The 22,654-nt window shown below is 36.6% G+C and overlaps 2 protein-coding genes across 14 annotated transcripts in view; one reads left to right on the forward strand and one right to left on the reverse strand.

Moving 5' to 3' along the window:
- PLAG1 (PLAG1 zinc finger) overlaps positions 1-12,262 on the reverse strand; it is a 46,524-nt gene extending 34,262 nt beyond the window's left edge. For all 5 annotated transcript variants that reach the window (XM_036031121.1, XM_028533682.2, XM_028533684.2 and 2 more), the window contains exon 1: positions 12,052-12,262. The gene's annotated coding sequence lies outside the window, so the exon portion shown is untranslated. The remainder of the gene's footprint in view (positions 1-12,051) is intronic.
- Positions 12,263-12,511: 249 nt separating this feature from the next.
- CHCHD7 (coiled-coil-helix-coiled-coil-helix domain containing 7) lies at positions 12,512-21,507 on the forward strand. Of its 9 annotated transcripts, none has more exons than XM_036031128.1 (5): positions 12,554-12,778; positions 13,019-13,258; positions 15,535-15,604; positions 19,015-19,157; positions 20,147-21,507. In XM_036031128.1, the coding sequence occupies exons 3-4, from the start codon at positions 15,551-15,553 to the stop codon at positions 19,129-19,131; spliced, it is 171 nt and encodes a 56-aa protein (XP_035887021.1). In that variant the 5' UTR covers positions 12,554-12,778; positions 13,019-13,258; positions 15,535-15,550; the 3' UTR covers positions 19,132-19,157; positions 20,147-21,507. The 9 variants fall into 9 exon arrangements, with proteins under 9 accessions (XP_035887019.1, XP_035887021.1, XP_028389638.1 ...); XM_036031127.1 differs by having other exon boundaries at positions 12,562-12,778; positions 13,019-13,225; XM_036031123.1 differs by having other exon boundaries at positions 12,610-12,778; positions 13,019-13,225; positions 19,059-19,157.
- The last annotated feature ends 1,147 nt before the right edge of the window (positions 21,508-22,654 follow it).

The raw sequence follows: 22,654 nt of genomic DNA on the forward strand, positions 1-22,654 counted from the left end.
AGACAAAGGTCTTCTCTAGTATTGGTTTTTGATAAGTGAAGAAGATTTAAGCATACTTTGCAGGCGGAAAGCAAGAGATGGGCGACACCAGGATGGGAGGGGTGAGTGGGCTGGAGAAACAGGTTGGCTCCAGCAACCCCGATAATGCGTGCCTTTCAAGACCATGGGGCCCAGGCTCCCTAACCAGACCAACTCTCCCAGACATGCAAAAAAGTGCTGAGGATACTGATGAGAGAACTGAATGAAGGTACTGAGAATGGAGACACAGCTAAAACAGTGGCTCTGTATCACTGAAGACCCAGCTTTGAATCTCAGTGGGTCCCTCTCTCCACAGCATGAAAATCCTTCAGTGTGGTCATCAGTGTCCAATACATCCTGGCCCCAGTCTCCTTTTCTAGCCTTATGCACCATCATTCTGCTCACTCCACATACCTTACCCTCCAGCTACAGAAGAGGACCCAGCATGTGCTGCATTACAACATCAACATCAGTCATCCTTTCCTTGTTCTTAGCTTCCTCCTCCTGTTCCCTGCTCTAGGACCACCTTCCTTTGTGAATCATGTTCACCTGTGGGTATAAACTGCCCCTTCCTCTACGTGTCCACTTTATTTAGGTCTCCACAATAAAAGTATTAAACCTGCAACACAAGTTCCAGTTGAATGTAGAAAAGGCAATTGTGTTACCCCAGTCCTGAAAGAATGGTAAGGATGGAAATGGAAAGAATGGAATTAAGTACTTAATAAAAGTACTTAAGTCTGAATTGCTAATTTTAGGGATGTTGAGAGTTTAAGCTGGCAATCCTCCATTCAGATGGCTATGTCAAAGAAGTTCTTGAAAATATACAGTAAATCTTTGTGACAGTTTCTGTGACTTTTAAGTGAAACAACATATAAGGAAATCAATTTTACCATACACTAGTTGATGTCAACAAGAGTTAAGTTCCTATAGCAACTCATCAATGTTATAACAAAATGGCATTGAACAGAATGACATTATTCGAGGATCTGCTGTATACAGGCTTTGAACTTGATAGTGAGAATGGGCCTGGTGATAAAATCTGAATAATCTATGCATCAGTGAACTACCAGTTCAAATATGGATTATATTAACCTTTCTGTAATTTCTAGTCTCATACTCGTGGGCTCAATTTACTCTGGATTCTGAATCAACTTAATTTGCCTAACTCACCCTTTACTGCTCAAAAGGCTACAATGCATTCTACAGCATAGAGTGCAAACTCCTCAGGATACCAATCAAGGTTGTTCACAATCAGGCCTTAGCATACCTTTCTGATCTTACCTTGACTGCTCCCTAACAAACGATCCTCTCTAGTCAGACTGGTCTTCTTGTTGGCCATGGACAATAAGTACATTTCTGCCTCTGCTGAAACCATGCATTTCACCTGACCATCCCCATTTCTTTCTGCCTATTCCTAACAAAAGCCTTGTTTCAAGTCCACCTCAAGTTCCACCTCTTCTTCCCCTGAATACCTATAGTTTTCATAGTCTGAAATATTCATTTTGCACTTAAAAATACATGGCTTTGTGATTTTTTCATATACTGACCCATCATCCAAGAGGAAAGAAAGGAAGAGAGGAAGAGAGGAAAAGAGAGAGAGGGGGAGAGAGAGAGAGAGAGAGAGAGAGAGAGAGGGAGAGGGAGGGAGGTGAAGGGAGAGGGGAAGGAAGACAGACAAGGCAAAGAAAGGCAAGGAAAAAGGAGAAAGCAAATATAAGTACTCTAAGTGGGGCAGAAGATTCTCTCCTCCTTTCTGGCTCCAATTTGGAGTAAGAATAAAGAAACTTCAAAAAGAAGATAGTTTGATATGACACTTAAAAGACAGCTAAGAAGTGGACAGGAATGTGAGAAGAGCATTGCAGAGAGACTGGGCAAAGTCAAAGGGATGGCCACAGTCAAATGTGAGGTATCTCTAACTCCTCTAAACTTAAGGAGATAAGCACATGAACAACAAAGCAGAGATTCTGGACTTAATTTGGAATTCTGGAGTAATTGGGATGATGTCATACACTGTATACATTGTTTCCATTCTCCTAAGTGGGAAGACCATCAATGACATTTCCATCTTGAAAGCCTAACATCTAAAATGAAACAAACTAAATAATATTTTCAATTGTCACAATACAGAACTATAGTTTATTCAACTAAAACCATGAAAAATTCAAAAAGAGATGTTTATTATTCTGAAATCAGATGGCTTTGCTATAAATTTGTTTTAAAGTAAAAACTGAAAAATAAAACAAAATCCGTACCTATTTAAGATCATTAAATTCTATAAACCAAAGCTTAGGTTTATATATTTTTAAAAAATCTCCTTTATCTTAGTAAGTTTATAAATTTCCCCTCAATTCCCATGTATATCTGATAAATAAGTAGACATGCAGCACCTCCTAACTTGAGTTAATGTCAACTTTATGACTAAAAAACTTTATTTTTACAAATTGATTTTTAAAATAAATGTTAACTTCAACATTAATAAAACTTAGGTTTATACTAGCAAGTTAATATATACTAAGTAGCTTCTATGCCCTGTCCATTCTAAAGATTTACTTATAAAAAGTGAAAGAATTCCAGTTTCTGAAGTATTCCTTGCATACACATTATGCCTTCACTTCCTATCTCACAAGATTACTGTGAAAATTTAATAAGATAATAGAGGCAAAAAAAGACTGCTCTCCAGGCAGATGACTTTATGGCTAACAGTATCAATACTCAAAATACTTTGGGTGATATAATTTGAAAGTCATGTTGGATAATGATTCAGGGAATAATTTAACCAATCAAGTTAAGTTTCTTTTTCTTTTAAATGGAAACAGTCTCTTTTTGTGCTTATTTTTGGTTTTGCTTTTATAGAGAGAACTTTTAACTAAAACTTGTCTAAAACAAAAAAAAATCTTATAACATCTCTCATATTTTTAAATGACTCAAACCTCCACTTTCTTATTTGATGAATGTCAAGCTATATTTAAAATACTAGTCTAATTCCACCTTATTTTAGTGAAGGGGCAGATGAAACAGATAAAGGTTTTTTACCTTTTAAAAGTCACAAATATCATTTTGAGCTATTGAATACAATACTTCTGAACTTTATAACTTTTAAAAATCGTGATTTAGTAGAGCATTAGCCACAAAAGCAGAGTATACCAAAATATCTTTTAAATTTATTGTAATGTATATGCTTATTTTCCAGAAGGGGTTTTGGACATAATCGCTTAACAAAAGCACAGAAATTGGTACAGTTAGCGCTGAGGCACTGCCATACACAGGGTGGCAGCACTGAGAACAAAATGCTAGCAAACAGCAGAACACTTGGAATGGCCAAGGCAGGCATACAAGTGTGCCTGCAATTTGATTATGAAAACTCTTCTTAGACACACGGGTATTTTGGTTTTAATTAAGAAATTCCTTTTAATTCTGGCAGAAGTATCATGCATTTTAGAAAAGTTCTTATGAGTCAGCCTCTGAATGTGATCAATTGCACTTCTCTTATAACCAATTGCTTTCTCTCTTCCTCTTTCTGAAGTGACTGACAAAAGGTGAACTGAGCATGATTAAATTTAAGCACTACACCAGAGCCAATGTTTAAGTAGAACACTTGGATCTATAGTGTGTATTTTAAAAAACCCAAGCTATGATTAAAAGTCCTGCATGATAGGATTTTTTAAAAGAATAACATGATCTTGGGAACACAAATGCTCTTATTAAATAAAAGCAGTTAAAGTTTTATAACTATCTTAATTAGGTTAAAATGTTTAAAAAGAACTGCTTTTCAGGAAAACATCCATAAAACTACTTTAAACAAACTAAAACATCCCTAATACTATTAAATTCTGAATGATTAAAATTTTCAAATGCTATGGATATTCAACTGATGTACATAAAAACAGGGCTAATTCATTTACCACCATTTTTTCTTTGAAAAATAACTGAAATAATTGAGTGTGTTATTTTTGAAGTAATTTAGCCTGTATGTTTGAAATATATATTTTCATTAATTGTCAAAGGACAGATGTTTAGGAACTTCTACAAACTGATAGACTTTTTATATGTATTCACTTTGTTTACAAACTTCTAGGCACACAGAAATAGATTCAGGTATAAAGACAACTTTCAATTAAAATTCCCTATATTTCAGCAGTATAGCAAGTTATCCAGTTAAATATTTAAAACTTCCATTCTGTGTATAATTAAATCTGTTACTTGATAGTTTACTTTCATTTTGATTTGGGTAACTTATTATGATAATATATTTATATGTAATCTTTTAAAATGTGACATATGCCAAATTATTGCTAAGAAATGTCTTATACTTTTGTCTTAAAAGTAAATTAAAAACTAAACCTGATACATGCATTTTACACGGGTCATGGTTACAGGGCATGGTTAAATCAGTTATTTGTTTGCATGACAGCAGCACTGAAGATGCTCAAGTTTTATGAAGCAGAAAAAGAACAGCATAACATATCACCATCTGCTGTCAGAGGTGTGCTCTAGACTCATGGGCACTTTCCTTCTTTGCAACATTTTCAACTCTTCCAAATAAGAACTATGGGGCTGCTTTCACCTCCTTTAGTCTAATTAACCTACCTATTTATTATATATCTAACTCTATTTTAGTGCTAAAACTCTATATATGTATATAGTGATTTTCAAATAAAATCCTATTAATATTAGAAGAGAAACATAATGGAGATTGAAATTTTACTAAATTAAATTACCTCAGACTCTAACAAATTAAAGAACACATGAAAAACATTTTCTCAGAGTTATTTAAAAAATAATTTTAGAAATATAAAGAAAGCAAATTCATTTTTGATAGGTACCTATTCATCAGATATGTTGGTCATATCATATTAACATTTATTTTTAAGGTTATAATAGATCTTATCCAGATATATAAGGTGACAACTCTTTTATAAACTGTAAATTTAGAACAAATTTAGTTTTAAAGTAAAGGAGCTATTTTCCCTTCTTTGGAATGAAATAGAAATTATATTTAGGAAATGCAAAAAGTAGCTTAAGAGAGGGAATATATTCTTATATAAAGCAGTATTTTCATTTCATTGCCTAAAGTTAATAAAAATAAAAGTTATTATTATAAGCCTTGTGTGGTATGATGAAAAGTGATGTGGGCTCTATGTAATTCCAGTGTTAAGACAACACAAGAAAATAAAATCAAGTTGAGAAAATCTAGCAGACTAAAATTCATATATGCTATTTTGAATCTGCACATTTTGAACTCCTTAAATTTTCAGGTTCAAGTTCTTAAAATTCTCCTGATCAAGAACAATTGAACCAATGTTTTTACTAATGTATCTTCAAGTGAATACAATTAAAACATTTTTTTAAATTTTGTCTTTTAGCCAAAGGAGATAAATTCTTCTTCTCTAATTGATTTCTAGTTTAAAAGTCTCCAAAAAATATATATCAAAAGTAAAGGCTCTAATGTCTAACTAATAATTTAAAAGATGTAATTTTTAAAAAAGTCAAATGACAGCTCTTTAGTTATAGCATTTAATTTGATAATGAATATTCCCATGCTCAGAAACTGAAAGATAGAGTATCATAAATAATCAACATGCCCATGTGCAATTTCAATATTGATTTGAGACAATAATTCTAATACTTAATAACTGAAAGACAAAAATGAGTCTCTCACTCTCAAAAAAAGAATTCAAGACTGCAATGGCAAATCATAAATAATCTGTAGAGGACTCAGTCTCCCTTTAAGAAAAGATGGCTCCTCTTCTCTTAGAATATTTTCTAATATTAAATGAAACTTCTACTCCTGAATGTAATAGTATAATAAGTCTAGATTCTTCTTCAGAAAATCAATTACTAATTAATAAATGAGAAGGACAATTTCTTTTATCATCGACATACACCTAAAAACATTCCAGAAGTTAAGAACTTTATTGGTGAATATTTTTATCTATAACTTGTGAAAAGTTTTTAAAATGTTATTAAGTCTGAAAGAAATGACTTTAATTTGCCCTAAGAAAATGCACAAAGTTCTCTGCTCTGAGACTAAGGTTTTAAAATGTATTTTATTAACTTAATAAAAAATGTTAAACTTTCTAATGAAGAATGAAAATAATTTTCAATAGTTTCTAAGATTTTTCAGAATATTTCCCTTAGGTATACATTTAAAATAATTTTAAAAATCTTTTTAAAAATAGCAGAAAATTATTTTTCCTTATTTAAAAGTTAATAACCACTACAAATTATGCTTAGAATGTAATTTAGTTTAATTCAAATCTATGAAGACGTAGAGGAAAGGCTTTGGGGGAATCTATTTTTAAAAGATTATCATAAAATGAGTAATTTGTATCAAGATATTCTTATAGTTTCCCTCAATTATCACTCATATTTAGGAGGGAATTTATTATTTTTGCTTTTTTAGTTAGTTATTCTTTATCCAAATAAGTCGCATCTTAAATTTAACATGATTTTTATTTGAGTCTGAAATTCTCATCCACCTAGTTCCTTCCCATCAATTTTGGGAACTTTAGCCATACTCAAGCTCTTATACACACTTTGATTACACAAAACTCTTACTTTTAAAAGTCATTAAAAAAACATTTTTGCTTTCTAACACCTTCACACTCTAGGGTTTCTACATTTTTAGATACAGTTTTTACTTTAAAAAATGCAAGGAAACATTTCAAGCAAATTGCTTATCCTATTAACCCTAAGACATAATTTCCTAAGTTCACTCCTACATACACACACACACACATTTCTGAGGTAGTCATCTCAAATTCCCAACACATACTGTGGTTAGTTTAATACCATGATCCTGCAGTAACTCTTGTTTACAAGACATCCTGGGACTTTTAAATACTAACAATTTTCGTGTAGTGTCACACCACTTCACTTTTAAAAAATGAGATATTATTTCTGTTCTGCAAAAATGGGTTTTTGTTTTCTCATAAGCATTAACAAAAAAAAAAAAAGAAAAAAAACCTGTGCACCTTAATAACAACACACAAAATCAGAAAACAAAAATATCAAAGCACCTTTGGTAGTTCTACATCACCATAGTCTTGTCACCCTGAAAAGAGGAGGCAGGGACAGGTGTATACACTGAGTAGAATGCAAACCTCTGGGCATCAGGCCAAACGATTCAAAAGTAAAAATCAAATTATGCTTCTGTAGTAATTTCTACTAGGCTTTCATTCATGTATATTTCTTACAACTTTAAACGTTAGTTAACTATACACCAATACTTTTTATAAATATGATCTAGAAAATTTCATTTAATTTCTCAAATTATATTTAAAAATTAAATTTATTAATGAGATACGAAAGTTGTCCTGTTATAAAAGTAGTAACACAGTGGATGGCAGGTTCAGGTGTTTAAAAACAATGAAGTTATAAAACAAATACAAAAACTAAAAATTAGTTACTTCCAAAGTGGTGTTATCATAAAATGGAATAAAATTCCTATGTATGAACTCTAAAATCATAATTAACTTTAAAGTTCATCAATCCAATCTACTCTACCCTCATATTTAACTTATTTGTAAATACTTTTCCAAGTCTACCTAAATACTTACTAATTGGTTAAATATGCTGCCTACATTAATTCTCTTAAAATTAAAGAAATTAAAGGTTCACTTTTGTTTCTTTGCTATGTCTGATATATTTTCAAAGTATTCTGTATTCGAAGTTTCACAAAAGGTGTTTCTCAGGTTCTTAAAAATTTCAAAGATGGCTAAAAGGACAAATTATAGCCCTTGTACCTTTAACATATTCATATCTTGGAGTCTACTGAACAGATTCAGTTGTTTTTCCTTCTTTTGAAACTCTTCCCTTATTCAAATAACTAAAGAATCTAAGATATTATCAATATAAAGAGAACAAAAATTATATTTTTCTTATACATTTGGAAACACATCAAAAAGAACAAGTATTTCAAACAGTAGAAGTGAAGTTATTCAATAAAACTTTTTTCTTTTTTCTTGAGTGTGAATGTGTGTGTGTGTATAACAGGCAATTTTTCATATATCTTACTTTTATAAAGAACAGTATTGTAAATAAAAAGATTAATACATTCCTAGAAGAAACCAATATTTTGATTACACAGCTCAAGAGCCAAATTATTATTGAAACAAAACTTCAAAGATAGTTATAGATGTGTTTCAGTTATCTGGCTTTTCAGATCTCAAAGACAAGCATATTACATTTAATTTACCAAATAACAATTTAATCCTGAGGAAGGAAATTTCCAGAATACCAAAACAAAATGTATATAGAAACAACCAGTATTCTATTAAAAATGAAGGAAACCCTCCACCTTTGTATAGCATTAAACCACAGAGCATCCATAAAAATTTTAAACTACATTAACAAGAGCAAATTCACTTATTTAGCTGTAAGATGTCTGTTTATTAAATATTTTGGTTATAATAAATATACAGATATAGACTTTTATCAGTATTAGCCCACATTTATAAATCATTTTCCACAGCAGCTAAATTCCTTATAAAATTTCTCATACCAAAATTAGGCATATAAATTTCAAATAAGAATCTCAACGTATGAGGTTTCTCTAATTCAAACTGATGTAAAAATTCTAAGCATACAATACCCTAAGATTATTTCTGTAAATTGACGTAATTTAATTGAAGCTTCAGAAAAAAAGATGTTCAACAGCCAGATTTCTAAGGCATTAAAAAAGCTCAAAACAACAAATTCAAATTAGATATTGTGCTGTGCCCTATCTAAAGACTCTCTAAGGAATTACAGATTTTATAGTTGTGCACTGAGAGTGTATTTTCTAATTCAGACAAGTAACTAGTTACGTCAAACCCAAACATGAAGAAAGTTTTGTATCACTCTTTCTGAGAGGAAAAAAACCCCATAATACCAGCACTTTTATTTAGGTTGACAATAGCCATAACTTGAAGTGTCCAAACAACCCGATTAACTCAATGGTCTAAAATAATTGGAAGAAATACTTTACCTTCATTGTTACAGAAATTGAATTCATTGACACTATCTGGTTTGTCAAAGAGGCAACTATTCAAGATCTAAAAGACTCATTCATTTTAAATACACAGCCTAATTCTGACTACTTATAGTCAATATAACTGTCTTGAGCCAAAATACAATAAAAATGTAAGATACACTTCAGAGGTTTTATAACCATTAATAATAACCTGAAATCTTTGGAAAGAAGACTATTGGGAGAAGGATGAAAATTTCTCTTCCACATTGATAGTTTAATCACTTCCCAATCAATTTTGATTTAACATGGGATTTATTTTTAATGAGTTCTTATAAAGTTGTAATTGCTTCCAAAATCAGAAACCACTATGATGTACTTAAACATTACACTTATGTAATGCTGTTTTACAGGTATTTACACCAAGATGCAGATAAAAGCTCAGTTGTGCACACAAGTTAACATACAATGGACTCCAAAATAATCTGTTTGTACAGTATGGCAAGAAAAAGTATTCTGAATAAGAAGTCTAAAAATCCAGCTCTATTTTTAATCCATTTCTCTAAATCATAAAAACAAAGGAAAATAGGCACTTATTCTAGAAATTCCATATACCTGTGGAAAACGGAACAGAAGTAATTTTTATTCAAGATTAACTTTAATCCCAAATAGAATACAACTACCAATTTATATATTTTAAATTTTGAAAATATTGTAGAAAGCTAACCCATTAGAGGCAATAATAGTTTATGCTCAGTAATTACTTTTTTGGTTAAATAACACAAATAAATTAACTTAAAAGATACAAGCTGATAGGTCTCAGAATTAAAAAATCTTCTAAATTCAAGGCACAGAGTTACAGCACATGTATAGGATGGGCTTTAAAAATGGGTATACGTAAACTTTTCCATAGTGTTGGTTTATGTGCTTTTTTTTCCTTAAAGAAATGCTTACTGCTTACAGTGTTAAACAATCTCCATCACTCTGCCTACAGTTTTCAACCAGAAGTCCTCATTGTACCTTAAGCCAAATTGAATATTAGGTATTTTACAGCATTTTACAAAATGGCTGTAAATTCACATTATGGGCATACACAGCTCTTTGATCTCACTGCACAGAATTCATAACTGTTCAATAATGCTATACCATTACACCACACACCTTAAACTATTCCCATTTTTCCACAATTCCTTCCAAAATCAGCTTCCAAAGCAAAGCAATGTAACATGAAAAGTTCCTGGGAGGGCTCATTACACAAAAGAACAATTTGGAAACAAACTAATCTATACAATATCTATCTTCTGTTGAGTTTGTTTATCCCTCCGTCCTCTCCATCACTCCTAAAGGTGGGCGCACTTGAGTAATGGAAAGAAGGCTCTTCCATCACCACACACCCTCCCAGCACCTCTTCTCTTGGTCCTCAGACAGTGATTCTGTGTAGGTGATGAAAACCATAGGAAAAGAGAAGCTGTCCCTTTAAAATGCCGTGCTCTGTCCCATATCCCACGTGGAACCAACATCAGCAGCACTTTCCCATTAACTTCAATGTGATGCAAGAGGCACCATGCTTTTATATACATAAAACCAGAAAACCTCAGCTCAACATTCTTAACCGAGGATGAACAGGTGAAGCAAACGTGTCAGGAAGGGAGAAGCCAAGCAACTCCCCACCCCTCCCCAAAAGGTGCTCCAGTCTCGCACTCCAGCCTCTCAGTGCAACATCACCTCTCTACCCCTCCTCTGTACAGCCTAGTTTAAAGAAAGGAGGGAGCCACTAACAAAACCTGAAGCATAAATGCGACGAAAATGCAATCTAAAGCCAGAAAGGTTTATTCTTCCAATCACACATATTAACTCCCTTAAGAAAAATGGCATCACTTTTTTTCCTACCAAACTCCCCCCCCCAAACCGCAAAGATCATTAAGAGAGTTATAAAATAGCAAATATAGTGTTTATCTTATCTCAGATCAGTCCACATTACCAATAAGTTTAGCAGTTTCTGCTCTACCATCTCCCCCCTCCCTCCCCCGCCTTCTCTTGCATCGGATTTTCACGTTTTCTCATTGTCGGTTGAGTTATAAAAGGCTTTTGCCCTTCGAAAGTTTTAAAAAATAAATAAATATTAACTCCTTGGTCCCTGCAAAGTCAAAATGGACTTCAGAGGAAAGGCGGTTCATACTTTTACCTTTAGCGAGAAAAGGGGGAGCATCCCGGATTTTTAGGGATTTTTTGAGATTTTTTAAAAATTTTTATTTGGTTATATGCCTGAGTTCTCCCTCCATTTTGGTTGTTTATGATACTGACAACAAGCTGTCCCTGCTCTGTGCAGATCTCCTGCTTTCATTTAGCACCCCCTCCCCCTATCCCCCGCCCTCGCAGCCACACATCCAGGGTTCACACCTCCCTGAAGACCCCGCACCCGGACCCCGACTCGCCCACCTGAGGAAAGGGCAAAAACAAATTCATTTCTCCCAAAAAGAAAAACCTCTTTTGAAAAAGGGGCAAAGTTACCCCAAGTCACTCAAAGAGCCCCCCAAATATTGCCGACTGCGGGTTTCCGCCAGGCCCTTTGGGAAGCGACCTTCCCCCGGGATGTTTTGGTGGAAAATGCGGAGAGTTTACTCTCAAAACTGAATTTATATTAATTTTTCCCTTATTTTTCGGGTCTCTAATGTCTTCCGCTCTCGCTGCTGCCGCTGCCGCTGTCACAATATTCACAGCACCAGAGAGGAGGAGGAGGAGGAGGAGGAGGAAAACTTTTCAAACTTTCCAGACCCTGAATAAAGGTTTTTTTTTTTTTTTTTCCCACCGACCTCACCTTTGGGTCTCCAGCCGCATCGCCCCCCGCCCTGTCAGAAGCGACTTCGGGAGTCCTCACACCCTCAATTAATTATTTTATTTTATTTTTTATTATTATTTTTCTCTCTGGGGTCCTGAGCAGGGGCTGAGAGTAGCACAAACTTTTCCTCCTCCTGCCGCCGCCGCTGTTCCTCTGCCCCCTCGGCTAGTCCCATAATTTAAATAACCCTGATATTTCTCCCGCTAAACGCCTCTCCGCCGCCCCGGATCCCGGGAGAACTCACCGCGGGGCTTTAACATCCTCCCTCCGGCCCGTCCGCCGCCTTTACACCGCCCGCGGAATTTCTAATAATTTTTTTCTCATATTTCGGGCTGGACGCGGCGGGCCTGGAAATTGTTTCCTTACGCCTCTTTCCAGCAGCCATTGTAGTGTATGCGCTGCCCCTGCAGCCCAACTTGCAGCTGCCGCTGCCGCCGCCGCCGCCGCTGCCGCCGACGTCGCGCCCACCACCGCCTCCTCGGGCCCGCTCGGCCACCGCCCCCACCTCCCCCCGGCCCGCCCCTGGCCCCCGCCTGCCACTGTGTCCGCCCCCACTCGCGTGCTCCGCCCTGGGCCCGGCCACTAGACGTTGCCGCCGCAAGAATTGGGCGTGTCGATTGGCCAGTAGAGCCGCCGATCAAGAAGAAGTGCTAAGAAGCGGGCCGTGGCTCCGGGGGCGCGGCGGGGCGGGGGTAGGAGGGGAGGGAGGGGCGCGCCCGCGGCCCCGCCCACTTCCCCCGCCTCTGTCCCCCTGGCCGCCAGCTGGGGGCGGGCGCGAGACCCGCCCGCCCCCGCTGCGCAGGGCCGGGATCGGCTGTCAGTCTGGCAGCGGCGCACGCTGATTGGACTGGAGGCCTCCGAGGAGCGGGGGCAGCATGTTGGGATGCGCGCTACTTAAAGTCCAGCTGCGTGAGCTATTGACGTGTTTGGAGTTGGAGATTGCCTGGTCGCTGGTAGAGTGGCACCCCGAGGTGAGTGGTCCGCGCCCCTCCTTTCGTGACAGGCTGCAGGGAACGGGGAAGAGAGGGCTGCACTTGAGTCCCCGAGGGCCCAAGTGCGCTTCCGCATGAAGCTGCTTCCACCGGGCCTTGCTGCGCTACGGGCCCCTTCCTTTCGCTTCTCCTCTCTGCATTACGGGTCTGTTCGGCCCCGGGCGAGGAAGTTGACCCATGCCCGGGCAACTCCAGTTCTTTCTTCATTCTCCTTCCCAGCCTTTGAAGCGTCATTGCGTGCACCTATACTCAATTTCCTTCCTTTTTTTCGCCCCGTGCCCTTCTCGGCACCATCGAAGGTTGAAGCAAGGTGTGTTTCCTGTGCCCGCCATCCACCGTTAGACGGACTGGCAGCATCGCGGAGGGCAGCAAGGACTCGGACTTTATCTCTCCGGTTTCTCCGTTCGAGTTCCCCGCCTCCCTCCGGTATGCCACCCTGTCTCTGCACCCTAGAAATAGGCTTTATGTTTTCAAATGACATTTTTCAGCTTCCCAATAGTTGCATCTGAGTTTTGTCAGAGCCACAGACAGCCTGCGTGGCTCTGACCAGACTGGGAACCTGGCCGTAGGGTCCCCTTTCCCCTTCCCTTTCAAAGCTTCTTGGAGTGGGGATGTAATGGGAAATCAAATACTTTTTTTTACAACAGTTTGCTCTTTAGAGAAGATTTTGAAGTTGTTCCTCACATGTACTTGTGCGGCCCCTCCTATAACTCTGGTTTTTTTTTTCTGGCAAGTAGAGCTTTGTAACTTTTGTTTAGTACCTTCAGAAAGTAAGTAGATGAGGCCTCTCTAGCAGAACACTCGATCTTGCCCTTCTGCCCCACTTCTTCACTGTAAATTGACATTTCCGGTTTATATATTAGGAATTTATGCAAAGAAGGTGACATTCGGAAGTCCAAATTTAGATTGACTTGTATTTACAATCCAGAGGGGAAAGGAAATGAAATATGAATGTGAATAAACCCACGCTGTAAACCTAATTCGGGTTTATGTGACGTTATCTAGGTGTTATTTTTAAAGAATTCCTGGCTAATGGTGATAATAAAATGCAGAGTAGGAGGCTTTCATGTAAGGTATGCAATCTGAGTTTTGTCTCTGTCTGATGGTTGTTGAGATTATATCCAAGGAATATGAACACCTAGGCAGAGTTCTGTGTTCTCATGTAATAGGATAGATGTAAAAAGCAAGGCTGTGCGGTTGCTTAGCACCATCATCACGCTAGGAAGTCAAGGCTGCGAAAGAATTGTGTTTAGTAAAGGAAGACACTTCTAGATATATTTGAAGAGCATCTTGAATATCCTTTTTGCCAAGATGTTTCTGTTAACTAGGTATATTCATATATTCAATGTAAATCATAAAATGAAAGGATTACTTAGTGGGTACAAAAGTTAAAGGACCCCGGAATGACTGAACTGTTTTCCATCCTTTTTTGCAAATGTTGATTTCTTTTAGCCTAGACAACCTAATCTTTCCCACAATAGAAGAAACCAATCTAACTAGGTGACTCTTGATTGAGAATACCTCCACTTTTCGGGAGCTTGTGGGATTTGATTATTTTTCCTAAATGTACTTTATTTTTTTAACATGACATATCTTTTGATGGTACCATCTTGAGCAAGGAAAGTACAAACCAGTTCATACACAAATTCTGACTTCTGTCTGGTTATGCTGACCATCAATATGCTAACATGTCAGTAGCTCACGCAGCTGGACTTTTATTCTGTGGCATTTTGTAGGTCATACTGCATTATTTTCTGGTTTCTCCTTCAGTCTTTAAGTGGAAGATGATTAAGGGAGAAGAGGATTCAGGAAACATTTGTGGGTGGCTTATCCATGGTGTATAATATATTGAAACAAAAAATCACTTTTAAATATTTAAGTTAGTTACTGTTTTAAATTTGTTTTCTTTTGGTTCCTATGGTGTCTTTGAAGATAGGAGGCATACCAATTTTAATTGAACTCCATTATAGAGAGCAATTGTCCTGAGATATAGTTGGCATACCTATTATATGAGTATATGACTTGACTTGGATTCACTAATTGGCTCTTAGGAAACTGTCGTCACCTCTAATCAATAAAGACTTTTGCAGGATGTGTCTATAAGGCTTGAGCTGAAACATTAATGAATCATAGCATTCCCTGATTCCTTCAACCCAGAAGTATCAATTAAATAGAAAACATTGGGAGTGAAGTTTCAGCTTTTTAAAAAACTTTGAAATGTCAACTAAGCAGTAACTTTGCTTTTTGGTATATTGGCCAGCCCAGTGCTGGCTGCAGAGTAGACATTCCTGTTGGGCAGTTGACAGATGTTTTTGCTAAAGTTGGGTTGTACTAAGTTATTCCACACTTATTTTGTATGCTAATCAATGTATTATAGGGAAATAACTCAGAGCACATGCTGTATTAGGTTTTGTTAGTAAAATTAATTACTTAACCTTTGGAAATAAGAATAAGCTAAAACTGAGTGATAGCTGAACTGTCTTTCAGTTTGGACATTATAATCAAATCTTAGTAGATGCACTTAAATATGGCCATTGTACTGAGGCACCATAGCAATGCAAAGGAAAAACATATCCAAGTCCTTATCTTCAAAATGGAGAGGCTACATGAAGTTCGCACTAGATAATCATTATTTCAGAATTAATTTTCAAGTACTTAAGGGGCAAATGAGATTTATTGATTTATTTTATGACATCTGCTGTATAACTCTTTTCCCTAACATCTACTACCTTCAGTAAGAAGACTGTTAGGATGCCAATGGTAACACGGAGACTGAGAGATCCTGACACAAATCCTTGCTTGTTGGTAAGGTGGTTTGCTTTTAATTTTCATGAGTGTTAAGTTGGAAAAACAGGCTTATTCTGATTTTGTGGACATCTGTTTTTTTGAAGTTCTTTTTTTTGTTTTGTTTTTCTCAGTTTGCTTTTTAATTTTTTTTTAAAGATTTTATTTATTTATTTTTAGAGGGGGAAGGGAGGGAAAAAGAGAGAGGGAGAGAAACATCAATGTGTGGTTGCTGGGGGTCATGGCCTGCAACCCAGGCATGTTCCCTGACCGGGGATTGAACCTGCGACACTGGTTCGCAGCCCACGCTCAATCCACTGAGCTACGCCAGCCAGGGCTGCTTTTTAATTTTAATGGGATTTTTTCAAATACAGAAGTTTACGTTTCCTACCCAGAAATCCAGTAAATATTCATTTAGATATTCTTTTACTATTTTATTTGTTATTTTAAATTAATTTAGTTATTTTTTATTAGAGTATAATTGACATATATTAGTTTCAGGTGTACAACATAGTGATTTGACATTTACATACCTTATGATGTGATCATCACAATAAATCTAATAAAATCAGCTGTCACTGTAAGGCATTCTGACTACATTCCCTGTATATTACATCCCTGTCACTTATTTTATTACTGGAAGATTGTACCTTCACCTTTTTTACCCATCCTCCCTCCCACTTCCCTTCCTTCTGGCAGCCATCAGTTCGTTTCTCTGTCTATATCAATCTTTCTGTTTTCTGACATTTTTTTATAGGAGATTTTGTATATTTATTTTTAGAGAGTGGGGAAGGGAGGAGGAAAGAGAGGGAGAGTAACATCAGTGTGCGAGAGATACATCCATTGGTTGCTTCTAGCATGTCCCCAACCGGGGACCTGTCCCTCAACCCAGGCTTGTGTCCTGGGTGGGAATCAAACTGGTGACCTTTTGGTTCTCAGACCGGCACTCAGTCCACTGAGCCACACCAGCCAGGGTTGATCCTTAATCATTATTTTCTTTAGTTTAATAGTTGGGTAACATCATATGAATACTCATTTTCTTCTGTTGACTTTGTGGGTATACTTTCTCAGGTTTCTCTGAATCTATTGGAAGATAAAGATACTCTTTTTTCTCCCTTCATGAAGCTGCCTGTTTTTGGCTTCATTCTTTCATAGATCAGAAGATTTGGTTCAGTGAACTATTTCTAAGGTTTTTGTAGGGGGAGGTGCTAACAAAATACACAGACATATCCCCTGACCTAGGCTGTGGACAAAGGCCCCTCCCCAAACCTGTCAGTTGTTTGATTTCTCAGTGAGCATTTCCATTGAGCCCCATGACGTGTGGAAGAGGTCCATTAAAACAGTACTTCTAAAATTATCTCCATTTTTTCATTATCATCAAATTATACACTTAGTAAGGGAAATGTCTTCTTTTTTCCTCTATAGACATGTATTATACCAGAACTATAAGAAATATGCTTGATAAATGTTTGAGATTTTACTGCCTATGTTTTCCTTCTGAGATTTTTTTTTCTTTTTTTTTTTTGGTAGCAATGTCTCCTTGGACAAGAGAAACAAAGTAAAAAAATGAACAAATGGGACTATATCAAACTAGAAAGCTTTTGCACAGCAAAAGAAACCATAAACAAAATGAAAAGGGAACTCACGAAGTGGGAGAACATATTTGCCATTGATACATCTGATAAGTGGCTAATTTCCAAAAATATAAAGAACTCCTACAACTCAACACCAAGAAGACAAACAACCCAGTTAAAAAATGGGCAAAAGAACTGAATAGACACTTTTCCAAAGATGACATACAGATGGCTTGCCATTTTTTTCAAGTTATTTCTATATAAAAAAATAGTCCTAACTAGTGTATCCTCTTTTCACTAGAGCATTTTTTAGATAGGCATAATTTAGCTAACAAAGATTTATCTCTTTTAAGTTTTACTTATTTATATTATATACAAGCATTTAGTTTTCACCATACCATTAAACAGATATATGTAACACTGAGGAAAAATCTTAGTCCAAACATGGAAAGTTGGAAAGTGTGATATTTTAAATTATCACTGAAATTTATGTTTTTATTTATTTATTTATTTATTTATTTATTTATTTTTTAGAGAGGGAAGAGAGGGGGGGGGAGAGAGAGAGAGGGGGAGAGAGAGAGAGGGAGAGAGAGAGGGAGAGAGAGAGAGAGAGAGAGAAACATCAATGTGCGGTTGCTGGGGGTTATGGCCTGCAACCCAGGCATGTACCCTGGCTGGGAATCGACCCTGGGACAATTTGGTTCCCAGCCCGCGCTCAATCCACTGAGCTACGCCAGCCAGGGCTTGAAATTTATGTTTTAATAGCAATAATTTTATCATGTCCTTGAGACCACCTGGATGAGAGTAAGGGGCTGATACAGACTTAGTCTGTTTAAAGTCTAAAAGTTTTAACAAAGGTATATAAACAGAATATTTTGCTGATTCATAAGCTTTGTTGGCACTTATTTGGTGTGCGTAGCAATATATTTGTCACCCTTGAATTATGTAATCATCAGATTGGTGCTATAAAATGATATTCCCTGACCCTATTATGTGGACTTTCCAACTATACACATTCATTGATTATTTGGCATAGAAATTTAGATTTGTTCTGTATATTCGATGTTTTCAACTGCTTTATTAAGTCTCTTTAGATAGAATATGTTTCTTGGATCCATAAAGCAAATTACCTACCCCTTTAGTTAAAGCTTTTCTTTAGGTGGTGACCTGTCAGAGTCATATCTTTCACTTTGAAGTTTGTTATCCAATCTACTTCCAGTTCAGACAACTTAAATTTAATTCCCGAATGGTAGCTACCTTCCTTTGAACTCATAGCCCTGTGTTGCTCACTTAGTTTTAAAATGATATTAATTAACGATATCTATTAAAAGTGCTTACACAGTAGTGTATTTACTTGTGTAATGAAGTGAATGATAGCCAAAAGTACACTGAGATGAATGGTGTTAATTTAAGTTGCCTTGATGTAGACCAGTCATTAGCAATTTACTTAGATCTCAAAACGAGCATTAACATCAGACATTCAAGTCAAAGTCAGAACTTGGAAAAACAGGATTGCTGTCCTTAGAGTTGGGAGATGGTTTTGATTCTAGCTGTGCAGCAGTGATTTTCGGCAGATTGCACCTTGCCACAGCTTCTTTGTTAAATGGTTACTGGGTTAAATGATCTCAGTGCCTCAGCTCGAATTCCTGTGATTAGATATTCAGAAAACTGACCCAGACTATAAAAAGGAAGATGTCTGCTTTGAGCAGAAAGAATGCTTGGGCTAGTTGGAAAGATAATTCAGTTTTTGTTCATTAAATTTTCATTAAAATGAACAAAAAGGAACTTTAATATTATCTGCTTTGTGGGGGCAGCAACTTCAGAAGTTTTGGGTTTTTTTTTTTTTTTTTTTTTTAGATGGCATTTCACCTCTTAAATAGTGCCTATTTTACATATTTAAGGAATCTGATGCTTCTGCCAGATGTATGGATGAAAATAACTATGACAAGGAAAGATGTTCCACTTACTTCTTGAGGTACAAAAACTGCCGGAAATTCTGGGTAAGTCTACCGTGGTTTGGTGAGATAGTTTTAACTCAACTCTTAGACTTGATACTGAAGCCTGAAATTAATCAATATCCACAATCCTTTCTTTGGAATGGCTGTAGTGAAACAACTTTTCTCTTTATTTGTATTTTATTTTCTTATTTTTTATTTAAATATTTTACTGTTAACACTATCACAGTCATCCCAGGTTTTTCCCCTGTACTCCCCCTTGCAGCCCACCATCCACTTCCACAGTCAATCCCCACACCATTGTCCAGTGTCCATGAGTCATGCATATATGTTCTTTGATTAATTCCTTCACCTCCTTTCAGTCAGTCCACACATCCCCACTGGAAACTTAACTTTTTTACTTTATCCTTAAGGTGTTATTTTAGCCCTAAACAATCCTTGAGAGCTCTTCTTAGTTGCCTTATCCTACTCCAAGGCATAAGGATGCAGTTCAAATCATAGAGGTGGGTCTTCCTAGGTGTATAAGTATCTGCAGCCCTAAAACAATACCTTGTTTTAATTTTATTTCTCTTAGAGATGGACAGAATGGGTAACTTGTCTTGTCATAACACATACTAGTCTTCCATTTCTGCTACCTCTCCTACCACCGCCTAGGGTGGTTTATAAGTGGTCCCATTTTTCCTGAGATATTGGTATGTAGTTTCTGTTTCTCTGAGCACTACATTCACCTGCTTTAGTTCTCTCTGCTAAATTAATTGATGGTTTCATTGATGGACTGTATTCTTGTGCTCTTGTAGTTAAACAGCATGTCCCCATCCCAATTATTGTTTGTGTATTCCTGTGGGAATATCACTGTATAATTGATAATATTTTGAAAACTTTATCTGAAGTCCTACAATTAGTGTTTTTTTTTTGTTTCTTTAACTTGGTTTATAGACTTTTCTTTTTGAAGAAGCAGTAGCAAATTACTGGAAAATGATTAGCATTTAATGCATGACTGATTTTGGTTTCTTTTTTTTTATACCTATATGCAGAATTCTGTCATGATGCAGAGAAGACAGAATGGAGTAAAGCCACCTATGCCTACAGCAGCAGAAAGAGATGAAATCTTGGGAGCAATGGGAAAGATGCCCTATTGAATGTTTGCATTAAAATTGTTTATTTAACTTAAAAGCAGATAAATATTTTTAATAAATGATTACTGTAATCTTTTAAGACCTTACAATTTTTACCCAGATAGATCCTGTGTTCAAAAGGGGAAACAAAATTCAGTGAACCCTGTGTCCTTTATGTTTGCCCTCAATGCCATGATGATGGTGTGCCACTGCTGAATGTCCTGTGTCAGAATTTGTATCATGTCCTGGAGTTAAGGGAGTATTAGGAAAGGCTACATGAGGAGTTGGCCTTTTCCTCTGAGTCTCAAAAGAAAAGTAAGGTATGAATAAGTAAAGACTGAATGGGGGTAAAAGGAAGGCAGTATTTCATGTGAGCAACAACATGTTAGAAGGAAGGCTTGTGACAAATTCAGGGAATTGTCTGTCAGCTGTTCCACCTAGAGTTTAAGATGGGTGGAGGAGTAATGCCAGAGGAGACTGAGGGGGTGAGGGTAGATGTGTGCTGGGCCTCAAATCCATCACTCATTACTAAGATCTCTTCCCTTCACTCATCTTTGTTTAAATTAGGTTAGTACATCTACTCGATGGGGAGCAGGGTGTGGAAAGGTTGCCTTAAGTCCGACATGCAAAAACTGGTTTTCTTTTAAGTAAAGGCATGGTTAAAGGATTCTGTGACTAAAACCCACAAATATTAGATAAACTTCTGAAGACATAATTGTCTTGAACTATAGTAATGTGGGGAAAATGATTCTAAGAGAATGATTCTAAATGATTCTAAGAAAATCGTTTTTAGTATCAGATGGGCGTGGAAGTTGTATGGGGTTCATCAGGTGAACACAACACTGGAATGAAAATAGAGCTTACCTTCACTTGATATAAAAACAATATTCAGTATGGTGACTGGGCTGGATTGTGTAGCGCCAATCCATATACACCACCTTTTAAAATCCAGTTTGTTTCATTTAAGGACTAATTTTACAAAAGACATTTAATAATAGAAAAACAACAAAGACAAATAGTTTGTGTCCCTTTCATTTGGTCCATGATCATCAGAAGGATAATTTTAATGGGGACAGACAACAAAGTATTCATCTCATTGGTCTTAGTTCAAACCTCAGCTCAGATGCAGTGAGATACAGGACCTTGACTGTTAAATGTGATTCTTTCTGAATAAAATGTGATTTCATTTTGAGTAAAACTACTGGAAGTTCTGGATTATTTCAGAAATTTTTGATTTTTATTCATCACTCTAAAAATGTTGGATTAAAAAAACCTGACAAAATCATATTTGTATAAGAAGCATTTCAGTACTTTTAAGCATGCTTGTTTAAGGGTTTGAAATTTTAATGTCACCTATTTAAACATTCACACCAATATCAACATTCATCTTGTAGCTATTTGTCCTCACATAGCTCTTTTTTTAAATAACAACTGCATTGAGATAAAATTCATATGTAAGCCTCCAAAAGTAGACAATACTACAATGGCTTTTAATATATTGACAATTTGGGGTAGCCTTCACCACAACTGGTTTTAGAACACATTTATCACCCCAGATGGAAACCTATATCCATTAGCACACATTCTCCATTTTTTCCTAACACCTGTTTTCTTCCCCACCTACCCCAAACTTAGGCAACTACTGATACACTTTCTTTTCTCTAGAATTCCCTATTCTGGACATATATATATATATATAAAGGGAAGCTTATACCATGTGGTCTTTTGTGACTGGCTTCTTTCATTTAGCTTCATGTTTTCCAGGTTCATTCATGTTGCATCCATCAGCACTTTATTCCTCTTTATTACTAAGTAACATTCCATTGCACAAATATACCACATTTTGTTTATCAGTTCATCAGTTGAATTTGAGTAGTTATCCACTGTTTCACTAATATGAGTCATGCTGTATTTTTAAAGTATATTTTACTGATTATACTATTACAGTTTTCCCATTTTTTTATCCTTTGCTCCCCTCTGCCCAGTACCCTGACTCTCTACAGCTATCCCCCCTGCTTAGTTCATGTCCATGGGTTGTACATATAAGTTCTTTGGCTCCTACATTCCCTTTACTATTCTAAATCTCCCCCTCTATTTGGTACCTGCCATTTGTACTTATCCCCTGTACCTTTTCCCCCATACTCCCCCATCCCCCTCTCTGCTGATAACCCTCCATGTGATCTCCAATTCTGTGATTCTGTTCCTTCTAGTTGTTTGCTTAATTTTTTAAATGTGTATTTATTGGGAGAGAGGGGAAGGGAGGGAGAAAGAGAGGGAGAGAAACATCAATGTGTGGTTGCCTCTCACATGCTCCCCCCTCCTCCCCATCGGGACCTGGCCTGCAGCCCAGGCATGTGCCCTGACTGGGAATTGAACAGGCAATCCTTGGATTTGCAGGCCAGCCCTCAATCCACTGAGCCACACCAG

Source organism: Phyllostomus discolor, chromosome 7 (assembly GCF_004126475.2).
Source record: "Phyllostomus discolor isolate MPI-MPIP mPhyDis1 chromosome 7, mPhyDis1.pri.v3, whole genome shotgun sequence".
In the NCBI taxonomy this organism is placed as follows: Eukaryota; Metazoa; Chordata; class Mammalia; order Chiroptera; family Phyllostomidae; genus Phyllostomus; species Phyllostomus discolor.

Excerpts from the sequence above, each read along its gene's own strand:
- CHCHD7 (XM_036031122.1), top strand. The coding sequence starts at position 12,683 with ATGTTGGGATGCGCGCTACTTAAAGTCCAGCTGCGTGAGCTATTGACG. Across the intron at positions 12,779-19,058 it reads TGGTAGAGTGGCACCCCGAG|GAATCTGATGCTTCTGCCAG; the intron begins GTGAGTGGTCCG and ends TACATATTTAAG. Across the intron at positions 19,158-20,146 it reads AAAACTGCCGGAAATTCTGG|AATTCTGTCATGATGCAGAG; the intron begins GTAAGTCTACCG and ends ACCTATATGCAG.